The sequence below is a fragment of the Phoenix dactylifera genome, chromosome 7, assembly GCF_051530095.1.
Source record: "Phoenix dactylifera cultivar Ajwa chromosome 7, Ajwa_hap1_PhDact_Kaust_v1.1, whole genome shotgun sequence".
Classification (NCBI taxonomy): domain Eukaryota; kingdom Viridiplantae; phylum Streptophyta; class Magnoliopsida; order Arecales; family Arecaceae; genus Phoenix; species Phoenix dactylifera.
The window spans coordinates 9,123,293-9,147,863 of record NC_143196.1 but is presented as its reverse complement, the minus strand read 5'-3'; the positions used below and the strand labels follow the sequence as shown (position 1 = coordinate 9,147,863).

The 24,571-nt window shown below is 38.5% G+C and overlaps 1 protein-coding gene and 1 long non-coding RNA gene across 2 annotated transcripts; one reads left to right on the top strand and one right to left on the bottom strand.

Annotated features, from left to right (window-relative positions):
* Positions 1-10,141: 10,141 nt before the first annotated feature.
* On the bottom strand, positions 10,142-12,640 carry LOC148702897 (uncharacterized). The gene is made up of 3 exons (XR_015967287.2): positions 12,423-12,640; positions 10,890-11,092; positions 10,142-10,809 (listed from the first exon to the last, which is right to left on the bottom strand). It is a non-coding gene; the product is annotated as an uncharacterized LOC148702897 (long non-coding RNA).
* A 108-nt stretch (positions 12,641-12,748) lies between these two features.
* Positions 12,749-13,873, top strand: LOC103717801 (uncharacterized). Its single transcript, XM_088701196.2, has 2 exons — positions 12,749-13,179; positions 13,371-13,873. Exons 1-2 carry the CDS (start codon positions 12,877-12,879, stop codon positions 13,503-13,505), a joined length of 438 nt encoding a protein of 145 aa, XP_088557322.1. The 5' UTR covers positions 12,749-12,876; the 3' UTR covers positions 13,506-13,873.
* Positions 13,874-24,571: the final 10,698 nt, after the last annotated feature.

The window sequence follows — 24,571 nt, the reverse complement described above, 5'->3', positions numbered from 1 at the left end:
CTAAGCCTTAGTGAAGATGAGATTTGATCCTAAGTCACTTGATAGAACTATCAAGGAATTCATCTGGTTATATGTGAACAACAAATTCACAAATGTATTCAAAAATCTAGAATTCTTGTGATGGTATATAATGTTGATTAAGTGTTTTTTAGGCATCTCAAAGTATTCATCATAGCAAGCTGGGCAATTTCAAAAATCTTATTTACTTATAATAATATAAATACCCTATATCATTGCTACATAGTTATATTTTAGTTTCCTAGGTGACTTTTATGCCTTGTAAGCTAGCTAGTCATTGTATTTGAGAAATTAAAAATTAGTAATATTACTCTTTCTTTTTTTTTGGGGGGGGGATTAGTAATTTTATTTTAAAGGTTGGGCATAAAGAAAGGGAGGAGTAGGAGTAGAAGCGGCAGACAAGAATGAGGGAAGAAGAAAAAGAGGGTCGAAATGGAAGTAGAGAGGGAGGAAGGGATAAAAGAGGGGGGGGGGGAGGGAGAGAGAGAGAGAGAGAGAGAGAGAGAGAGAGCTCTTAGTAAGTATGAAAATTTGATAGGTAGAGGATCATTTTGAGAACAAGGTTTCGTTGGACATTTGTCTCTCCTTTGAAATAGAGTGGCATCACCTTGAGCTGGAATAGGATTTGACCCATTCCAGCCAATAGAATGAAATTTGATATTCTCAGAATTTCAAATTAGAGCTTACCCCAACTTTTCAATAAATTGCCAAATGAACCTCGAGATAGTTTTAGCCTATTTAGGGCATGTTTAGTAATTCATTAGGCTTGGGCTGGGTCTCCCATTGGATCATAAATTACACGGTCGATTTAATTAGGGCCCATACAACCTAATCCCTCTCCAACCCATATCCTTTGGGATAAAAGAGAAGACCTCCATAGATATTTTCTTCATCCTGCAGTCCAACAGGCCCATAGATAGGATTTAGGCCGAGACTAGAACAAGCCTTTAAAAATATGGGTTGGAGAGGCTAATAGACCCAATTCCTATAAAAAATCAAGCTCAATCTTGATAGATTTTCCAAATAGACCTTTAAAGGCTATCTATTCTGTTATATGATCCAAACCGTCCGAGATCTATTAATGAAACTCCATACTTTCATAGTTCTAACTTACATACATCATATGTTCCATGTTATACTAGATGGGAAAAGTTTTGGATCATGGTATCTAGCAATAATTACATGGTAATAGCAGAAGATTAAGGAGGGCCTTGATTGAATAGAATGATATCCGATGTGTTGGATGAGAAATTGTAAAATATAGGGGAAGTGTTGGATCATATCCATGCTAACCCATATTTTGTTCTATCTCTCATCATAATCACTAATTATAGCAAGCTAAACTGGTTCCCTATTAAATGATAAGAGAAGCAACAACTTTGGTTTAATATTTAGAGTAAATTACAAAAACCTCCTGAGATAGGGATAAATTATACTTACATTCAATAATTTGATAAACCTATGCTTACCTTCCTAGAGTTTATTTTTACCCAACATTTTAACCCATAACTTAACAGAATGTTAGTCCAACTATTAACCTTAAATAAGACCCAAAAACCACATCAGAAAAAAAATTTCTGAAATAACTACAATAACCTTAAGTAATATATAATAGCCACCTAAGGATATGAGAGAATATGTGCATCATCCTCCCCACCGAAGAATTATTTTGACTTTTTACATGAGATAAATGGTTTCACTAATGCTATTAATTTAACTAGGTGTAAGTGTAGATTTTTTAAACTATTCGTATAAATATAATAAATATAAATCTCAAGGAGATTTTTGTAATTTATTCTAATATTTACAAATATGAAAAGACTAAAACCATAACACAACCTCGATGTGAGTTTCTTCACAAGAAGATGGGTGCAAGAGGCTATTAAAATTCATGATCATGAATTATGATGAAGGTACTCAACCTCAGTCACAAATATCCAACCCTAGTAACTTTAGCAAGGGAACTAATTGACAATTGGCACACTCACTAACTTTTGTTCCCTTTTCTCATCTTGCCTTTTTTTCTCGAGGGTTGTCCTTGCTTAAATTTCAATGAGGCTAAGAATTGGCCAAATAGGTCTCAAGCTAGCTCCGACCCATTTAGAAAGTTTTCTATTCATGGATCTCGGTTGTATCCTTCGTGCAAAAGAAGGATTCACCCTTGTGTGGACTTGTTCACCATCAGATCACCCACTACATAGCTCTCAAAGCACTCCAAACATTGTCATTCATTTTTCTATACAGATCTCAAAGCAAGCAATGGATGATCCAACTATGGATTCATGCGAGGTAAGATGAATCCTTCTTTCATGCAAACTAAAATCCTCTACAAGATGACCCAAACTACTTGAGTGCTCTGTTAGTAAAACTCTACACTTTGTGATTCAACGTTGCATGCACCATATATTCATCCTCTACAAGATGAAGACAGAAACAACATTCCCATACCAATAATTGTTACAATACTAAAACTAAACCATAAACAACATGGTCTCTCATTGGTACGTGACATATCTTTCAGTTATGTGCAAATATTTTGAGAATTCAATAGGCATATATTTTGAGTACCCCCTCCAATTCCACTCATTCCCTCCAAACCCTCTATTCCCATTCTCCACTACAGAAAAATGGGCATTTTCCGGCATTTTTTATAGCCTTTACCGATGCTTATAAGCGTCAGTGAAAACCTAGCCGACGCTAAACAAAGCATCGCAAAAGCGTCGGCGATACCTGAGTGGGAAAATTTTTTGCCAACGCTAAAGAAAAGCGTCGAAAAAAATCAAGCTTTACCGACGCTTAATAGTGTCGGCGTATCTGTTTTTCCGACGCAATAACGCGTCGGCATAAACGAAAACTTGGGCGTGGCGGGATTTTGTCCGACGCTTACTGCAGGTTTTTACCAACGCTTCAGAGTGTCGCTTACACATTTTTACCGACGCTTTCTTGCATCGGCGAAAGCATGCCAGCCCATGCCAGAGGAGTTTTTTAACGACGCTTTAAAGCGTCGGGAGTGGATTTTTTAAAGAAAAAAATAGAAAAACAAATACATATTAAGAAACATATTATAGCAATATGTACATTTACATCAAAACAAACATTCAGATCAATCAAAAAATTCATATTGTCATATATGATGAAATTTACATAATAAGTTTAGAATTACAATGTATTTTGAAAAATATAAGAAAGATACCTATAAAACTCCTTAGATAACAATCTCAAAAATATCAGGGACCGGATTCAGCACCATCATCATCTCTACAAGCTGTTGAAGTATCAAAAATCTACAAAAAAAAAAGAGAGAAACTTTAGAAGTTAGAAATATGAAAATCATTAACTCATGAAAATAAGTGATAATTATGTAAGTCATCAAATATATATATTTATTTACCTGAGGAGGGAGAAATCGCTGCAACATAGATGATATATGCTCAAGCTAAGACTGCAAAGTTTGTTGGTTCTGCTTCAGCTCCGCCAACTCTGCCTGATGGCGATCCTTCATATCTTCAATTGTTGCCCGAAGTCTACAAACTTCTGCATTGCTACTACCTTCTCCAGCATTTCTTGTATGCATATCCACTGTAGACAACTGAGTGGGGATAACTCCAATGCCATAACCCCTCACTCGACCATAACACTCTAGGCCCAATGATTCGGCAAGCACCTGAGCTTCAGCATGACTAGTCACGTCGAATGATGATGACTCCCCGACATGCTCTGAAATAAGAGTTGTTGCCCTGTCCTATAATGCACAAAAGAAAAAGTCATATTAATGTATAGCAATAATAGAACTAGTAATAATATCGTTGAAAGATTCAAAGATGAATACATACAACTATATCTTTTGCCTCCTTCCGAACAAAACTACCATCTCGATGGGTGTGAGTCATCTTATAAAACTCTACCTTACCATGCTCCCTCCCATTATCATTCATCTACAGCAAAAAGTATATTAACAAGCTAGTTATCATAATACATGCTATATGATAGAACAGTTTAAAATAGTTGTAAAAAATTTCAAAAAAATTTACGAATTCAGCTCTACGCCTAGCATAACTCATCGAGCCTGAAGTATGAGGAATAATCTGAGAGGCTCTTGGAGCTCTACCAATATTGAAATATGTCTTTCCAAAAAAATAATAAACAATATAATATATTTAATGTATAAATTTGTAATCTATATTATTAGTAAATACAATCTAAAGTATTGAAAAAATATACACAACCTGAGCTTTCTCTGAAAACCAGTAGTGGACAAGCTCCCTCCATTGATGAGGAATTACATCAGGAGGACAAACACGAGCCACCTCCTCTTCAGTCATGTCCACGTGCTTCCAGTCCGCCTTTAGTTTTGCCTTATATTCTTTCCATTTGCGGTTGAAAGACTTCAGCACCCAATCATGGCTATTTGCAGGAAGGACAAACTTTTTCTACACCAAAGTCAAGAATGTTATAACAATGATAAATCAAAAAATAAAATTATGATAGTAAGCAAATTCAATTCTTTACCTTAATAATTTTAAGAAGCTCAACCTTATACAAAGGAAGCATTTCATTCCATTTCGTATAGTTGAGCAGACACAACTGACCCTTCCGCACAACCGATCCTAGAAAAGTCGATAAAATGCTTGCAACCCTCTTGATAGGCTGCCCCAGTTCATTGCATTGGACGACGATCTTCTCATCCTCACATAGGCTCCACACGTCCCATGCTCAAGTGGGTCCTCGTGCCCTCCTCACTCTCCCCAGTCCATCTATAAAAATAAAATAAAATATCCATGGATTGTAAGAAAAATTAATATAAAAAATGTAAATCAAATTACCCTGGATGTGCACGTCGTTTATGTCTAGACAATCAGCAGGTGGCACGTGCTCAGACTGAGACTCGTGCTGCTGGGGCTCGTCGGGCTGCTGGGATCGTAGGGACTGATCAGAAGAAGATCCCACGGATGTGTGCTGAAACTCAACATCTCTGAATTGTTTTCTTCGCGGCATGTTGTTACCTAGTATGCACAAAAAGAAGCAATATTAGTTAAATAATAAATAAAATCTAAATGAAGCGTCGGCACAATTTGGCATGGAACCAAAATTTTTCAACGCTTTTCCCTAGCATCGAGAAAAAAGCATCGAAAAATCTTATTTTTCCTGTAGTGTCCTCAGGATGAATAAAATTTAAGCAAACTCTTGCCACCCAAAATTCATGCATCTCTCTGAATACAGCTTGAGAAGGAGTAGGGGGTTTAGCTTTTTTCTGAAAATAGAAAAAAAAAAAAAAAGAAGCAAATCTACAACCCAAATTCACTAAGCTTATTCCCTATCCACCAAAATTCTATGACCACCATAGTTCCCAGTCCATGTAGAAAAATACATGAAATAGGCATACATGTGGAATTGAAGTGGGACACTCTAAGCACAAGAAAATTTTGAGGAAATAGAATATGGAAGACCAAGATCGTAGTAGGAGGAACAAGCAAAATAGCAAGAAGAACAAGCTTGGAGAAGCGAACAAACAGTCAATATTTCATTACTCAAACAAAATTACGAAGGGACTGACTTTGAGATGCTTAACATATTACTTGCTCGCTTGGTTGTCCCACATACAAAATGGCTGACTATAAGGGTTAATATAGATGCAATATAATCTCGTGTATGTCCTTCACATAAATCTACCACTACAACCCAAAAGGCACCATTACTGAATAACTATATAGCTCTAAGAGACATTACTTAAAAGCACTAAAAGACATGGTCATGAACACTACATTAATTAGTTCTTATTAATTTGTATTAAATTTGATTTCCTTTTTTACACCTTTTTTAAACACAATTTTCTTCATTTGTCATTTTAAATAGCACTTCTAGCTATGCCTCAGCAATCTCTGATATCTCGGCATCCACTCCTACAACGACCTCCCAAAGATCTTGCCCTTGGATGTATACTTTCATGGAAAGCCTCCAATATTAGTAGTTAATGTTGTTTAGCTTCTCCACTTCGAATTGGTTTAAACTACTGCAGTTGGAGTCCATCCTTAGCAATACACGAATCATCCACAGATATGTTTTTCTGTTGGTCTTCCTCCTCGCAAAGCTGCAGATGCCACTAAGCCTTCCAAGGAATCCCTCATATTGTTTAGAGAGTAAAACCATTGTCAAAATTGTAGGTAGCCACCCTAGACTACACATTCAGGATCGTAGCAGAAGGATGAAATAAAATACCAAGAAGAACAAGTTTGCAGTTGCAGATAAATATCCAATATTTCATTACCTCAAATAAAATTATAAAAAAAATGGCTTAAAATCTATCACATCTCGACCTAGGATAGGGTTTGTATCTTTTGCATGAAAGAAGAATTTACCTCTTTCTCAGGCGGAGGGAGATGGGATCGGCTGGTCAACGCCGCAAAGAAGGGAGGATGGGAGGAGGATGTGGACGGTCGCCCAGCACCGGAGAGGAGGAAGCAGAAGAGGAGCTTGGCGTCGGACGTCGCTTGGTGCCGGAGAGGACAAGAGACGGGGGAGGCGGTGGATTGATGTGGACGCCAGAGGGAGGAGGAGAGGAGAGTGGCTTGGATTCGTGGCTCAAATCCAGGAGACAGGGGAGGTGGTGGATTGATGTCGGCGCTGGAGGGAGGAGGAGAGGAGAGTAGCTTGGCTCAGATCTAAGAGACGGGGGAGGCGGCGGATTGATGTCGGCGCCGGAGGGAGGAGGAGAGGAGAGCTAGGGCATCGAAAGGGGTTTGAGATGGGGATAGGTTTTGAGATGGTTTTGGACTCCTATGACGTTTATAAGCATCATCGTAGATCCGACTTTCCACAATGCTTAAAAAGCATTGTCGATTCCAAATCTCTACGGAAGCTTTTTAGAAGCATTGGTATAATTTGGCGCGAAACCAAAATTTTCCGACGCTTTTCCCTAGCGTCGGAAAATCTTATTTTTCCTGTAGTGCTCCATCCCACAATGGTTATCCAATGACCACCAACATCCAACCCTCTACTCAAGTCTTTTTATTCCTCCATTCTTGCACACCAAAAAGACTTCGTTGAGCCATAAAGGAAGCTTCAACTTCTTCGGCTGCTAATGCTTTTTCCTCAAAATTTTTTCTTGAAAACACTTGGTGTAGATAACTCTATATGCTATAATGTTTGTTTTGAGGCTAAAATTTGTCTGCACTCTATTTTTTTCTTAAAAACCCTAGGTTTACAGTTGTTGTGCATATGATTCTTTGTTCTATATCCTCACAGAAAAAATTCATGGTTTAATTTTATTTAAATGCATTGTTCACTGGTCAGTGGTGCATTGTCATCTCTTTTCTAATACCTATGGTCTAATGATTGGTGTCCGATAAGAAAATTTTTTTGACTTTGTTCATGTGTTGTGGTCCCTTTTCTATGATTTGTGTGCCTCATTCATTGTTATTTATGCTAAAATATGATTTGTATGCCTCATTCATTTTCTATTATTTGTATGCTCATTTTTGTGGTCCCTTTTGACCCTATGCCTATGTCTTAAGGGGTTTTTTATACTAAACTATGTGTATTCCATTGTGGTCACTGCAGTCAAAAAGCTACTATGGTGTTTTATGCTAAACTCTGTGGGGTTGAACGAAAAGCCACAATGCACATTAGATTGTATTAACTATTGAGGTTTCTTATGCTAAACTAACTAACAAAATCCCAATTGACTTGAACATTATTTCAGTTGGTTACCCCTTGAAACAGGATTCAAGGCTATATTCATTGTTGAAATAGAAGTTGGTTGTTTATTTACGGACTTGAACACTACCCATGTTCCACTATATTCATTGCCATACCTTATAGTTTGCAATGGCTACTCATAGTTAGAGCAAAAGAATATTAGCAATGGTTGCTCATAGTTCTCTTTATTAGGAAGTATGCAATCTCATGCTTAAGAATATGTCTATAAGGAGACATCAATTAAGACAATAAAGCAATTTTCTTTATGCTTATGTTTTATCATTGATGCATTATTTATTCTTTTTAATGTGATTTATAATCATTGTAGAGATAGTACATCCACATGCAAGTTTTCTATTTTTCAATATTTGGGATTACTTGTTTATGTGTAATATCTTTTGACTGATAGATGAATCATTTAATATCCTTTGTCCACTATAGAATAATATTTCTATATTGATAGTATTTGTTGCAATGGGGTTATGAGCAAATGTCGATTTCATGTGTCTATTCTAGTAGGGCTGGAGAGTCATCTATTGGCTGCTTCTTCTCCACATGCACTACAACAGAGGATCTGTGAGCCACTTCAATAATTGTGACCCAAATAGAATGAGTATTATAGAGCTTGAAGACATGATGGAGTAGCTAGGGTACAAGAATTGTATCAAATTCTACTATCTCATACTAGGACAATTTTAAGAGTGGCTTGAAGGAGCTTAGCCATGGATATGTTGGAGGCAGTGAGAGGGAAAGATGCAGTGTAAGTCTATATAGGGCATAAGGTGGATGAAGTGAATGTGAGCCACCATGATGTTCTCTTGCTTCCATCCCATCACCCTTTACGGGTGTCTACTACTTCTAGTGGTGACAAGGAAGCTAGTGGAGAGATGTACAAGAATCGTATCCAATTCTACTATCTCATGCTAGGACAATTTTAAGAGTGGCTTGAAGGAGCTTAGCCATGGATATGTTGGAGGCTGCTAGAGGGAAGGATGTAGTGTAAGTCTATACAAGGCATAAGGTGGATGAAGTGAATGCGAGCCACTAGCATGTTCTCTTGCTTCCATCCCATCACCCTTTATGGGTGTCTACTACTTCTAGTGGTGACAAGGCAGCTAGTAGAGAGATGCCTCAAAGGGGCAATGAGGTTGAGGTAGAGCTAATTATAGCTATAGCCACTAAAAAGGAAGCAACTAAGCCAAGCCAGAGCATGAAAATCAAGACCAAGAGACTTGTTGTAAAAGAGTTGGTGGGAAGAAAACAGCTATAATTAAAAAGGGGAAAGGTGGTCAGGACAACAGAGAGTTGTAGCCACTATTGACGGGGACAGAGCTAATGGGAAGGAAAAGAAGAGAAAAGGTGCAGCCACTACTAAGCATACAAATGGTAGTAACAATAGTAGTGACAGTAATGTTTCCCTTAGTAAGCTAAGGTAGTCAGATGATGAGGATGATGATTTGTTTGATGAGTATATGGATAAGGACCTTATCGATGAGCAGATGAGAACATGAACTGGGCATTGTAGGATCAACATAGATACAAATGTTCTTGCAGATGAAGAGGCAGTGGGCCGGGAGAGGAGAGGAATCTAGTAACAGCTACAAGCTCAGGAACCTGAGTGGTAACAGTGAGTCAGAATAATAGGAGTTAAGGTACACACTATCCTACATTCAATAAAATTTCCGATTTGAAGAAGCATATCAAGCTTACGATTGGCATGAAGTTCAACTTTGCAGCTATATTCAGGAAAATGCTCAAGCTTTATTCAATTCAAGAGGGATTTAAGATCATCTATAAGAAGAATGAGAGAAGCAGAGTTACGGCTATATGCAAAAAGTATGGATGAAGGATACATGCTTTACCATTGCAGAGGGAGGACACCTATTAGATTAAGACTTTCCAACAAATTCGCAAGTGTGGAAGGCATTTGAGAATCGTTACGTGACATCCATTTTTTGTGCAGGAAAATATCAAGGAGATAAGGGCTGATACAAACTAGAGTCTCAAAAGCTTCATTTAGGAGGTGAAGAGAGATATGAAGGTTTTTGTTTCTAGGTCCTAGTGCTATAGAGTCGACGCAAGAGCAATGCAAATCATTCAAAAAAGGCACAAGAAGCAGTATTTCTACCAATGAGAGTACTGCCAGATCATTAGGAGGATAAATCTTGGAAGCACCATGTTGTTAGATGTAAAGAGGCCGAATGACACAGCTAGGCCACTTTTAGGAGGTTGTATTATTGTCTTGTTGTATCCAAGAATAGGTTTGTAAGAGGATGTAGACTCATCATTGGCCTAGATGGATGCAATCTAAAAGGATCTTCTAGAGGGCAATTTCTAGCTGCAGTGGAGAAGGATGGCAATACCAACATATTCTCCATTGGATGGGTTAAGTGTAATTATGCAGTTATGTGCCCATATTTTAGAACTACTAGGGTACCTCTATTTTGCCAAACTATGGCGGGTGTGTTTGTAATAGCTTAAAAGTAGAAGAGGCATCGTTGCAACCGAATGAAAGAAGAGATGGTATTAGTGGAACTACTGGAAAAGTAGAGGGGGTGGAATGATGTAAAAGTTTAGGAGGTGACTTTATTGGATAAATATCTATCTTTGGTTATGTAATTTAACTTGAAAATGTGTGAGGCATTTGGAAGATGCTTGGGATTAGAAAGCATTGGAGTAGTTCCGGTGCAAAATTGCTCTTAGTGTATCAGGTAAAGCCATTTATTTAAACCAACAATAGCATTTTCATTGCATAGGTAGTTTAGAGGTTATGAAAGAAGTTGGGGATAGTCTCCAAAACAAAACATCCATCCTTACCTACAAAACATCCAACCTGCAACACTCCTCAAACCCCAAAAATGTTCAACCTAGGACCCTTAACATATCAAACATTCAAAATCGAGATACTATAAAACAACTAGCCACAACAACCTAGGATGCCAGCATATAGAACACCGCCCATTTGATCTTTCTTTTGCAGCTTAAAAACTGGAACTCGAGCTCCTTGTTCTGCTGCAAGAGCCTGTTAATGACCTCCTTGTCCCTTGCATTTGAAAGTGGATCATGCCAATGGAAGAAACTATGGCCATCATTTTCCTGGAACACCAACTTAAGATTGGAGATTGAAACAAAAATTGGAGAATAAATATGAAAATAGGACCAAAATGGCAACATACATCATATATTATACATCCAAAGAAACATCAGCTATGATTTGTGCTAGTCCATGATGTTCTCAAAGGTGACCTTGTTCCACCATGGTAGAACTTGATAGGGTGGGAGAAAAAGAAACCGGAACTTGCGTGAGATGCCTCCATGGCCTCTCCCTCTCCATTTTCTGCCACCCTCCCTCTTCCATCCCATTTGCTTTGGGGTTTCTCTGGTAGTTGAAGCAGTGATTATTAGAAACGAATCACGTGTGATTGCATGATTTGCGATATCTTGGCACTAGGACTTACATCCCACAAACAACCGATACAAAGGGTACTTAAGTCATAATATAATTTTATGCTACCATGTGATGGTCATGTAACACTATATTGTTAAGGAAGAAGAATGACAGGACCAATTTGGAACAATTTGAAAACTTGAAGAGCCTGTTTGGAATATTTTTTTTAAAGTCGAGGGGGTGTCTCTCTAACAACTCTAAGTTGAGGGGGATCTCTATAACTTTTGCTTATTCTTTAAAGAAAGAAAATTACTAAAAAAGAAAAATAGTAAAGGTAGAAACCAGCAAAAAGGAAGTCAATTATCTACATAGATAGTAACTTCTTGATTCTCACCCTCCTAACAGGGTGGGTATTAGTCGGACCAGATCCACGTGGTAGACCAGTCCAAGCGTGAAGCAATACGCACAAAACCCAAAAAAAAAAAAAAAGAGCATGCAATGCACGTGCATTTGTGCGAGTTAACTGGTCCAGACCTCTAAGAAAAGACCTCACTACCCCTACATGATCTACTCAACAGTGCTCTGAAAATCCTACAGGATGACAGCTTGCTACGATAAGCATATCCCACCCAAACCGCAAGGCATCCTAATATTCTTTAGCTGCATGCAAACTAAAGCATCTACCATGGCAAGGCTATGAAGGGATCGAATGGCTCTTGCATACCGAGCCACATGCAATCAAAGGATAATGATTCACCAACGCTGCAAGATTTGTTCCCCACCGTATCTACTTTTTCCGCGGTGTGCAAAGGGTATACCATTTATCACTCTTGCACTCACTGGTCGCTCTAATAATACACCACCGCCCTTCCCAGAAAATGGCAAATTTGTTTGAGAACTGCAAACTTCTTGGATCAGGTTGTACTTTTTGTATGAAATAATGATCGATCTTTTTTTGGCAATATCAACTGATAAATTGCATCTTGCACAAATTTTAAAATAGTTTAATTTTTTTCTTTCATCTATCTCTATAGATCTTGAAGCGATTACCGCAAAATCTAATGGTCAATATGTCATGCAACCTAAGAAGTTACAAATATGTCTCTCTCTTTTTTTTCTTTTTTTCTGAAATAGATGGTTCATACGGTTCTAGCGTGAATATATCCAATAAAATCACAAAATAATAAGTTATGGAGCATTCTAGGCAATCCTTTTTTTTCAACCCATAGAATTTCTTAGGAATAACTAACTACATATAAAATCATCCAGTCTATAGTTTCATTTATTTTTTTTAAAAAAAATTTGGTCTGAAAAGTCTCACCGAGAATTCACAAAAAGTTCTGCAGTGGCCCAGGACTCATGCGGGCTTAGCAAATTAAAGGCACCACGCTGTAAACACCGAGTCCATGCAGAGAGAAACGGGTACGTATCACAACCGCCTTCAGCTCCGCACCAACAATTGATGAGCTGAATTCCTTATCCATCGTCATGCACAGAGCACTTGGCCACAAAGTACGACACCACAGTAATTGACGTGCGTCAGGACTCCACGCGTGCACAAAGAATGCAGCCACTTCAAAACATCTCAAGACACGTGTCACCAGCATGATCCACCAACCGTTGTTCTCCTTACTATATATATATATATATATACACACATATAAACACAAGCCGCCGCTCTGCCGTCCCGTGTCCTCTTTGATCTCTCTCCTTCTTCAGAGTTCTAACAGATAAGGGAAGGTTATCTGAAAGCCTAGCATCTAGTTGGGAGCAGCATGGCATCCGCGGTGGGCGAACCCCCGAGCATCCTGGACCGAATGGACCGGCTGGACGCCTTGCTGGGATATCTAGAGAGGAGGGAGAGCCGAGCGGCGGCAGCGGCGGCGAAGAGCCCACGCGCATCCACGACGTCCAGCGGGACGGTCACGACGAGCGATGGCGGCAACTCGTCCGTCAACTCCTCCCCTAAGTGCTTGTCAAGAAGGTGGTGCCGCCCGGTCCACGACGTCCTGATGGAGGTCCAGGCCAAAGGCAGCCTCATGGACCGTGTCGACCACCTCGAGCACCGGCTTCTCAAGGCAAGTTGGTTTCATATATAAATCTTACTCTATCTATCTTTTACTCTATCAAGTATACGCTCTACAAGTTAAGCTAATGAGCTATCATTTATTGGTGAGAATTGGGTAGAGTCGTCATTTAGTTCTATGTCTGTTCGAGAAAATGGTTTTAATTGGGTGATTGATGATTAGTTGAACTTTTGCAATTGGAGGAACAGATAGAGGACGAAAAGAAGAGGGAAGAGGCGGAAAGGAGCCCGAGGAGCGGCGACAAGAGCAAACATGGGAAAGGGTTGAAGAGTCTGGTGAAGTCTTGTGTGAAGGGGAGCCTCAAGACGAAGGACTGAGCGAACCAAGTCTTCCCGAGCTTTTTCTGGAGCCGCTTCTCGTTTCATCCGCTCGCTCACTCGCGAATAAGCACCATGTTTTTCCGACCTTGAGAGAGTGTTTGGGCTTTCTATGTCGTGGTCCAAAAATGGGAGGAATGGATGTCTTGCGCTCTGTGCAGGAATCCCTTAAAAGCGTCATGTAAGTATACATAAACAACAAATATGTAATAAGAAGCAGCAGTCAAGGTTTTTGTACAGTAGGGATGGGTAGCCACGTGCTTACAAAATCATTACAGGACACATGCTAATCAAAAGATTGTTGATAATATGATTTGGGGTAAGCAAAATAATTTTAAAAAATAATGATTTATATCATATTCATTTAATTAACTCTTTTATGTGCTGAATCCTCTCGTCCCTATTTGTCTAATTGTGTTCTAAATTGTTCTATATTATTTTGTATCTTGTTTCTGGATGAAATCAAATCGATTAAGAGCTGTAGATTTAACTAAATATCTATTGGCATTTTTTCTCTCCTACCTAGAGGTGTGCCAGAGAAAATTTGGAGTTACAGGAAATTTGGTTGGCTGGTGAAGAAAGATTAAATTTTGGTACCACCGATATTTGATCAATTAGAAAGGTGATGATAGAGATCGAATATAGGATTAAATTTTGGTACTTAAATTTTCTAGAATTCTTATCATACTGCTATTCGAAAATATATAAAGAGTTGTAGAGAAGGATAAAAAATTATAGTGTTGGGTTATAATAGAGATATAGTATTAGGCTAGGTAAAAATGTAGTGTTGGACTATAATAAAAAAATTAAATTATATTTTTTAATATAAAAAATAGATTAAAATAAGATAAAAAATAAAAACTCAATGTATCAATCATCAAAGAATAATTTATATAGAGTAGAAATTTAATATTCATAGTAAAATAAAATAATTGTTCAGTATGATTCCTGCCCACACCTGCTTCATTGCTGGTGGTTGCGGAAAACAACATCAGTGTTTTCCACTACTGCACGTCTTCATTTAGTACCACCTATCCACTAGATCTTGTACTATATGTCAGGCTAATAGTCTTACTCAATCTTGTACTATATGTCAGGCTAATAGCCATCCCCAATCAGTTGAATCTCTTTTGATGTAAATATTATCACAAATTAATAAAAATGCATTTATGAACTCAAACTAGCCAAACCAATCGCAAGACGCTTGGCAAATAATAGAATATGATTCACGGCCAACTCCCACGTCAAAGAAAAAACAGAAATTTAATTGCCAGTACCTCCATAGACGCCACTGTAATAGAAAGCCCCGTTGACTGACTGTGTAATTACCGGTCCATATATAGGACTATTGCTTCTATAACATCCGATCCCTATCCCATCCCTCCCCACCATGAAATGCCAACTCTACCCTTCTCCACCCATTCCCTCACCTACTAAAAAAAATGCTATCATATTGTGCTCATCCTATCCATCTTCTTTTTTGGATTCCTTATCCACCAACTCCGTAGAAAATGGGTCTCTCTCCACGAAGTAAGGATGGATAAATACCATCTCCTGTATCCTCACTTCGGGATAAAGCTCTATCGCACCAACGCACAACGCCATGTGTTGGGCTATGTTGCCTCTCGCATTGTAGCTAGTCGAAAAAATGCATCCGTAATCGCCAACTATGCCTCAACTTCGCCACCCACTGCATGGGACGCCACCTACTTGAGCTTCACCCACAAATCCTTATAGGCTATAGGCAACCGATACTTGGGCCAGGCGGTTGTCCATCAAGACAGCACTACAAAAAAACTTTGTCTTTTCCGACACTTTATAATGTATATATCGATGCTTTCTAAAGCGTTGGAAAAGCATCGGCAATATCAGGGTGGAAATTCTTTTACTAAGCGTCGGCAATATCATGGTGGCAATATCAGGGCATTATTAAACGTCGGACAACTGTGTATCTTCTCATATTCAAGATCCAATTCTTTTACTAGTTTTTTAGCTTCATAAAAAAATGATAGCAAGGTAACACCTTCCGAAAATGCATCATTTAATAATTAGAAAAGCATAATAAAAGACTTGCTAGACCACCCTTTCAAATATTTCTAATGAAATAAATTGATGCAACACCGATCACTGGAGGAGGCTGCTGTGGCGACAGAACAGGAAAATCAGGAGAAAGAGGGAGGAAGAAGAGGAGGGGAGGAAGAGAAGGAGAAGAAGGAAGGAGGGAGAAAGAGAAGAAGGAGAGGGAGAGGGAGAGAGAGGAGAGAAGAACGTGGGGAGGAAGAAATCTTAATTCACTTTTATTAAAACCCTAATCATAATGAGGGTCCCCTATTTATAAGGCTCAAAACAAGAAATTAACACAAAACCCCTTATACACAAATAATTCCCAATAAAGCCCAAAATAACACAAATAAAACCCTACAACCATAAAGATGCAAACAAGCCCAAAAATAAAACAAAAATAAAATCCAAAAATAAGAATAGTGGACTAGACGAGCGGATTATCAGCTCTGATATCCCCATCAACTCCTCCTAGGTTAAAAAAACTCGACCCCGTCGAGTATAGGTCTGGCCAGCTATCGTACTGCTCCAGAAGATCGGGGTCAAGGCGCAGCAACTCGGCTCTCGATAAATGTGGGTGCAATGCGAATAACTGTGCAGACTCAAGCGCTCTATACTGATAAGATATGGGGATCAGATCTATGGGCTGCCTAGGTTTGCAGCCATGCACCACATCGAATGGACTCATGCTTATGGATTTATTGACTGAACTATCATATGCAAACTCAGTGGTCGGTAACACTAAATTTCAGATCCTAGCATGTTCACCTACCAGACATTTTAATAGGTTTCTAAGGTTACGGTTGACAACTTCAGTCTGACTGCTGGTTTGAGGATGATAGGTAGAAGAAAATTTCAGTTTGGTGCTTATCAAATACCAAAGGATTTTCCTAAAGTAGCTCATGAATCTAACATCTCTATCAAGCATAATATATCTTGGAGGGTCAGGGGGTCTAACAACTTCATCGAAATAAAGTTTGGCAATTCTAAAAGTATCAGAAGTCTTAGAACAGGAAAGAAAATGAGCCATCTTTGAAAATTGGTACACAACCACAAAAATAAAATCGTGCTTGGTAGAAGTACGTGGAAGCCCCAACACGAAATCCACAATGACATCTAGCCATCGGCATTCGGGACGAATCCGAATCTGGTGGTACCCACTCTTCAAATTAATCTTAGAAAAGATCATAGCATCAGACATAGAATCTAAAAGGTCGTTTAGCCTAGGAATGGAAGAACGATACTTAACCGTGAGTTTGTTGATGGCACGGCTATCAACGTACATCCTCCAAGAACTATCTTCTGTGGGGTTGAGGAGTGCAGACACAGTATAGGGGCTTAGGCTTTCACAATCATACCCTCTTGCGAAGAGTTCATTAATTTGATGCTTCAACTCAGCGCATGCATTTGGGTTGAGCTTATGATAAGGGTAAGCAGAGGTGCTCGGAGGACTAACTCAATTGCGTGATGGATATCATGCATCAGAGGAAGTGCATCCGAAAGATCATCAGGGACTACAGAATGAAACTCCTCTAGAAGAGGAGCTATCATAGGGAAATGGTCAAGGTTGGATTCCTCATTGATAGCTTTAGCCATATGTGCCAACACAGGAGATTGGCTCTCGATATCTTTTACTACCTCTTTCGAAGTAGTGATGCGAAGTAGTGTGTTTGTACTTAGGTCAATATTTTTTTTTTGAGATCAATCTGGACAAATTCTAATCCGGTGAGTTCGTCTTCAAAGTCTTTTACATAATTTTATATATTTGGTTCACAGACTTGTTCGACATATTTGGCCTCTTAGTTTCTATCTTCTAGCTCAGTAATCAGGTAGATCTTAGTAGAACATTGAGACGCTATGCGGCAGAATTGTTAACACCTAGAGCATTGGATTTGGTTCCTAGAGGAATGGGGAAGGACTATAGTTGGTGCGGCCAAACCGATATTAGGTTGGGCTGCAACGAGGGTTGGCGGTTTAGGGGTTCTAAAGTTTCGCATGAGCTCACGGACCTCTTGTTTGATTTCTTTTCTTTGAGCATGTATGGCAGCAAACTGGTCCATGAGGAATTTTAGGACTTCGGAATCCATGGTAGCTAAGGGGACTTTAGGTTGGTAGGCTTGCATCGGCAGAACAACGATGAAGGCGACGACGGGCAGCGGGGAGCGGTGATGGCGGGCGGCGGAGACAGGTGAAGGCGGCACGAACGGAGGAAGAAGGTAAGCAGTTCCTTTTTTCCTTCTTTTTTTTCCTCTTTTTTTTCTCTTTTTTCTCTTTTTTTCTCTTTTTTTCTTTTTTTTTCTCCGGAATGGATCCGGGCTGGTAGCTACGGGCTAACGGGTTTGAAACTTACCCATCAAGGCTGATCTCCTTCAACCTCTTGACGGTTGCGGGAGGTCGCACCGATCTTCACAACGCTGGCTGCGAACAGGGCTCAGTATCCTGCGGCGAAGGGATGGCCAGTCACGGGCTCCGGCCGACGGTGGCTTCCAGCGGCAAATGACGGACGGCAAGTGGCGGTGAAGGCGGTCTCAATTGAAGGGGGCTGGTGACGACGAAGGCAGGATCGGACGCGGAAGGGGCGGCGTTTTCAGGTTTGCCACAGGTCGGTTGTGGGCGGCGTGAGTGAGCTGGCGGCGCTACTGACGTTGTGCGCGGCCTTTCCTTCTTCTTTTTTTCAAGCTACTGTGGGAGGATCCGGCGGAAGGGTGATGTTTTCTGTCTTTTCCCTTCTGTGTGAGAGCCGAGAGAGAGAGAGAGAGAGGGACACCCTTTTCTGGTGAACAAAACTGATAGAGGGAGGTGCCCTGTCCTGGGTGTTGGTGGGAACCGAGGGAGAGGAAAGAAAAAAAGAAAAAAAAACTAGATCAGGTCTTTGGCAACAGAGGTAAAGCCGGCTGACTCTAATACCAAGTTGATGCAGCACCGATCACTAGAGGAGGCTGCTGTGGTGACAAAACAGGGAAATCAGGAGACAGGGGGAGGAAGAAGAGGAGGGGAGGAAGAGAAGAAAGAGAAGAAGGAGAGGGAGAGAGAGGGGAGAAGGACGTGGGGAGGAAGAAATCTTAATTCACTTTCATTAAAACTCTAATCATAATGAGGGTCCCCTATTTATAGGGCTCAAAACAAGAAATTAACACAAAATCCCTTATACACAAATAATTCTCAATAAAGCCCAAAATAACACAACTAAAACCCTACTACCATAAAGATGCAAACAAGCCCAAAAATAAAACAAGAATAAAATCCAAAAATAAGAATGATGGACTAGACGAACGGATGATCAGCTCTGATGTCTCCATTATAAATGCACAAGAAAAAAATCTTCATAAAATTCTTACACCTCGAATATAGTTCTTGATCACAATCTTTCACCAAGTTATGATATCGAGCTGTGTCATCAGAATGTATAGGTTCCTCAACATGCATAGAATCAATAAATGTGCACTCATTATCTATTACAGCTGCTTCTTGTCTACTAAAATTTATTAAATTTCTAATACTATATTCAAGAGTATATTTGAGTAAGCTCCTTCTATCATCTTCTCCTACATAATTTCTTTCCATGTTACTGGATTCAAAACTAGAGGTATGTTCTATATAGGAGGGTTAGTTATATGGAGACGGCAATATGAACTCTCCATGAAATACCCATTTAGTATAATCCTTTAGAAAACCATTCCACACCAAATGTTCTTCAACAGTCTTTGGAGCGAGAGAAGAACTATTTACACATTTTTAACATGGATATAAAATCTTTTCATTCATATTAGATTTCTCAAAAATAAATTTAATAAAATCTACACTCTATCTAAATATTCGGCACTAGATCTCGACTTATTTATCTAACTTTTGTTCATTCTATTAGAATACTGATTGAACTGCAACTTATCTAAAAGATAAACAAAATTAGGGTATGAAGAAGAATGGCATAAAATTTATTTGACAAAAAGATCAAAGAAGAGGATGTTAATGAACATGTGGTTTTATATGTCCCTTATATGTCTTATTCAAATGGGCTTTGTGCTTCTGTTTTTCTAAGCTATTGCTATTGTCCAGAAGAATAAAGAAATTAAACACTCAGTGAACAAAACTCAAGCAGTGTGCTTGCAGTCAAGGACCTGGGCCACGGCAGCCCAGGCCTATCATAAAGCCTAAAGATTTGAGAGAATTCTTGTCATCCAAGGTTTACTATGGAGGATGGATGAGCTGCATCAACTCCCTATTATTTGTATGCTTTAGTTCCAAGGGACATGGAGTATAGCTGTAACACACTTATCCATCGATCGAGAGATTATTCTACTTTCCCAAGCTCATTTCTATTGAAAGTGCCCTTAGCCGGTAGCTGGCGGATAAAGGTCACATTTTCTGCTGTTAACTCATTTCTCTTTACTTTTCCGATCATTTATCTTGTGTAATCTTACTGTTCCTCTAGGATGCATCGGTGCTTTGGAGGTCACTTTTGAGTGCTTGTAGAGAACATGGGGATGTTGGGTTGGCAGAGAGAGCAGCAAAGTAGATGAGTCTTTTTGATAGCTCTTGTTACATTCAATTGTTGAATGTTTATGCATTGATGGGCAGATAGGATGATACAAAGAAGGTGACACTACAGAAAAAATAGCCTTTTCTGACTCTGATCTGCCGATGCTAGAAAGAAGTGTCAGCAATTTAGTCACCGCGTCAAAATTTGCCGACGCTTTTCAGTAGCGTCTTCAGAAATTAAACTAAGACGATGCTTATAAGCATCGTCCAAAACCAATATTAAGACGACGCTTTTCAGTAGCATCTTTAGAAATTAAACTAAGACGATGCTTATAAGCATCATCGAAAACCAAGGGAAGACTAAGACGACGCTTATAAGCATTGTTGGATACCAAGATTAAGATGATGCTTATAGGCATCGTTGGAAGCCAAAGTCAGGAAAGATTAAGACAATGCTTATAAGTGTTGTCGGAAGCCAAATTAAGATGGTGCTTATAAGTGTCATCGGAAGCCAATAATAATCCCAAACCCATCGCTGATACAATATCATCCTGATTTCCCTCTTTCCTCTCCTTCCTCTCCGGCACCCGAATCAAGCGACCCACCCGCCGATCTCTGCCTCCCCAATTTCTTCCTTTCCTCTCCTTCCTCTCCCGCGCCCGAATCAACCGACCCACCCACCAACCTCCGCCTCCCTGATTTCTACATTTTCGCTCCTTCCTCTCCGGGGCTCGAATAGACCAACCCACCCTCAGATCTCCACCTACCTGATTTCCCTCTTTCCTCCTTCCTCTTCGGTGCCCAAATCGACTGACCCACTCGCTGATCTCCACCTCCGCCCGTCTGCGCAGGTATCCTTCTCCTCCCCCTCTTTGGCACCTCCTTCTTCTTTGCCAACTTCCTCCTCCTTGCTACCCTACCCACCGCCAATCCGCAGTGTTCTTTGAAGATCCGTCCAACCATCCTCCTCCTGTCGACTGCCTCCTCCGTTGCGGATCTTAGTCGGTCTTCCTCCATGCTAATAAGTTTCTATGCCCAGAATATTCTCCTTTTGAGTTATTATTTGAATTTTGGCATGGAATTTTAGAAAATCTAGGGATTTCTAAAAGTTTGTTGTGAATATTTTTTGTATATTTATTCATACAGAAATCATATTCTTTTTATTGTAATCTTCTTCAAATGAATAATTTTATTCTAAAATTTTGTTGCTATCGGTATGGCATCTTGACCAAGGATACGAGTTACAGCAACACGGCAATGGAAATGGTAACTCCATGCAGCACCAAGTGTATCCCATGGTAGTCTAAACATTGAATACTTATTGGCATCAATACAATAGACAAAAGAGCTTAAGATTGATGTTTTTATGATAGTATAGATCTTAGACATCATGTGCCAAGAAAATATCTTTGTCATCAGATGATCCAAACCTAAAAAGTTACATCAAGAATTATTAATAATATTAATAGTCGAATAATCAAGTATTTTTATATGTAGACCAGACCATCTACCATGTGAGATGCATGAAGTTGTATTAAGATTAAAGCCGAAGTATACTTAAATATATTTGAAGTATATTTAATAGATCAGTGTCTAATTTTGTTTATCATTTTTAGGTAAGTTGCAGTTCAATCAGTATTCTAATAAAATGGACAAAAGTTAGATAAATAAATCGAGATCCAGCAAAGAATATTTAAATGGAGTTCAGAATTTCATTAAATTTAGTTTTGAGTAATCTAATATGAATGGAAAGATTTCATGTCCATGTCGAAAATGTAAATAACTATTTATAAAGACATAATAAGGGTGTGCCAAGAGGATATGACCATCCTGTCTGATTCAATTACTTATAAAACATACATGATAATAAGGGCAGCTATAACGTTGACTTGGTAGTTGAAATCGGGAGATTTTGTAGTCACAAGGAGACTTATTATCCACTCATCTTTTCTTGCATTGTAAAGGAAAGCACATAAATGTATTTCTTCCCACCAGCTAATGGTTTTCCATTGTCTTCCATTGCAAGTCATACAACATGCAGGAAGGAATGAAATTTCTCGTCAATGTTGGATCTTTTCCCTTTCTCGCCATTTCTTAACTGCATTTCTTTCTATTTCTCTTTTACCAATCTCCACCTCCATGTCAATGGAGACTAAAGAACTTCTTGAATTTGTTGGGGTCACTTGTGATGACCATTGCCAAGTGATCAGAATTTCTTTTGCAAATTTATTATTCTTTGGCAAGATATCACTTATGATGGTATGGGCGTCGCGATCATAGGAGAAGGTGATGATGGTAATAGGAGAGATGGATTTTTTACTTTTTGTTTGTAGGTCAGATTTTCTACTTCAATCTGACCTTCTTGTTCGAGCAGACCATCCAAAAAGACTAACCAAGCCAACCAAATTATCGTGCCCTAGTTCATTCAACTCTGTCAAGCCAAATTTTGGTGGCAACAGAAAGCAACCTATTATATTTTCACCTCCTTCCAGTTTGACTCCAACAAAGCATTTCCCCCTATTTCAATTCCTACCCTCTAACTGAGAAGAGATTTGAGAACCATTGAACTCAACCTCATCGATGAATCCTATATCCTTCATAATCAAATATCTACCCATCGTTCTATCAACACCTCGATCGGGTACCAGCATTGTTGAGTTCTCCTAATTTGAATCCAAAACCATTACAGTAATGGAACTCTAACACAGATAATCACATGGCTAGAATTGAAAGTGATAGCTTGAGCCCACGAAAAATGTAAGTTATCAATCCGTTGGTGTGTAAACAAAATGGGACAGGAAAAGTAGAAAAACAAGAAGAAAAAAAATAGATGGAAGTTGTCTTTGCTGGAGAAAACGGACGGATGATCTACCCTCGTGTAGAAACTTGGATGAATGATGCATTTTCTTTTTATATTTATTTAGCAATACGTGTGGCAGATGGGTTGAGTTGGAAAGATCGAAAAAGATATGGAAGAAAAGATGAAATAAAGTAGAAAGGGGGTATACTAGTTCTTTTAGAATTAGAGAAAGTGGGTAGGAATTTGGAGTTATAAAAATTATTATTGTTGGACCGAGTATTATAGCTTTGGTCATTAGGGATTAAAAATTATAGCCCAGACTATGGAGGGATGAGGCGGGTAAAGACGGTTGCGTAGCTTACTTGGTAAAGTACTCCTTTAGTTTAGCGGTCGGGTGTTAGTTTTCCCAAGAAAAAAACTCTATTCAAGTTTGACTAGCTTTGCACTAATTCTTGAATCGGCATTGTAGGCTCAAGTGGATGGAGACAGATGAGCTATCTTGCATTTTAAAGAAGAATAAACATGGGCATGGTTCAGCATTATTTTTGGAAGGCTAAAAGGTATTTCTCGAATGTCAGAAGCTCCTCTTGATAATTTTAAAGTATTTGATAAGAATTTTGAAATAATTATTTTCAAAAATTAAAGATATCTATTATGAAAAAGTTCCAATTTAGAGCTTTCGAGTAAAAACTCCATTTAAAATGAGTGAAAAAAAAAGAAACCCAGATTCGAGTCCTAAAAAATAATTTAAAAATAATTTACAAGTTAATAATATTTTATCATACAATGCAATACAATATAATATAATATAATAAGTATACAATATAATATTATATTATAGTAATATTATATTGTTGCCATTTTATTAATATAGTATAATAATCATATCATGTTAATCATATTATAATAATATCATATTAATTATACTATCATAATATTATTATAATATTACATTATTAAAAAATATTATGATTATAAAAAATTTAAAAATTACATTATCTATTATATTATTTAGATTAAGTACTAGGCTAAATAATTTATGAATTAAAAATACTCTATAATAACAATTTTTTATAGTACAAAAAGTTAGATAATTAAAAGCATTATGTAATATTAAAGCACTCTTTCAGTTTGGTTAGCAAATAATTATTAAAGTTTGATAAAAATATACTTACCAAATAATAAACAGCTTTTTAAAAAAAAACCCTACTAGCAAAAATTTTACTGTCCAAAATTGTATAGATAAAAACTCTACTAAATATAGTCATGCCAAACAAAATTTGCCCTAAAATTTTGTTTCTCCCAATTTTTATCCTTTTTCTCAAAAAAATCCCAGACTTATCTCCAGCTGTCCGAGGGAAGTTCATATTTGGTACAACGAAATAAGGCTTACACCTATTGGAGCTACCATCATACAATGATATGCGGGTGCCTCAGTCTAAAAAGGGAAAATTTGCAAGTTGGCAAGATATTTTAGAAAATCATGCAGGGAATTCACTGTTGATTAACCTTGCAATGACTCATTAGATGATGAGTATAGTTTTTACATACATGCACGTACATACGTGTGCACATGCAGACGTACACGTACGTGCGTGTGCACGTGCAGACGTACACGTACATGCAAGTGCACGTGTGTGTATACACGTGTAAGTACGTACATGTGTATGTACATGCGTTGCATGGACTTCATGGAGGGCCACAAAAACCAGTTTGCTCAAAATGC

Bases quoted from the DNA above. Each gene is read 5' to 3' on its own strand.
- LOC103717801 (XM_088701196.2), top strand. From the start codon at position 12,877: ATGGCATCCGCGGTGGGCGAACCCCCGAGCATCCTGGACCGAATGGAC. The intron at 13,180-13,370 runs GCAAGTTGGTTT...TTGCAATTGGAG, and splicing joins TCGAGCACCGGCTTCTCAAG to GAACAGATAGAGGACGAAAA.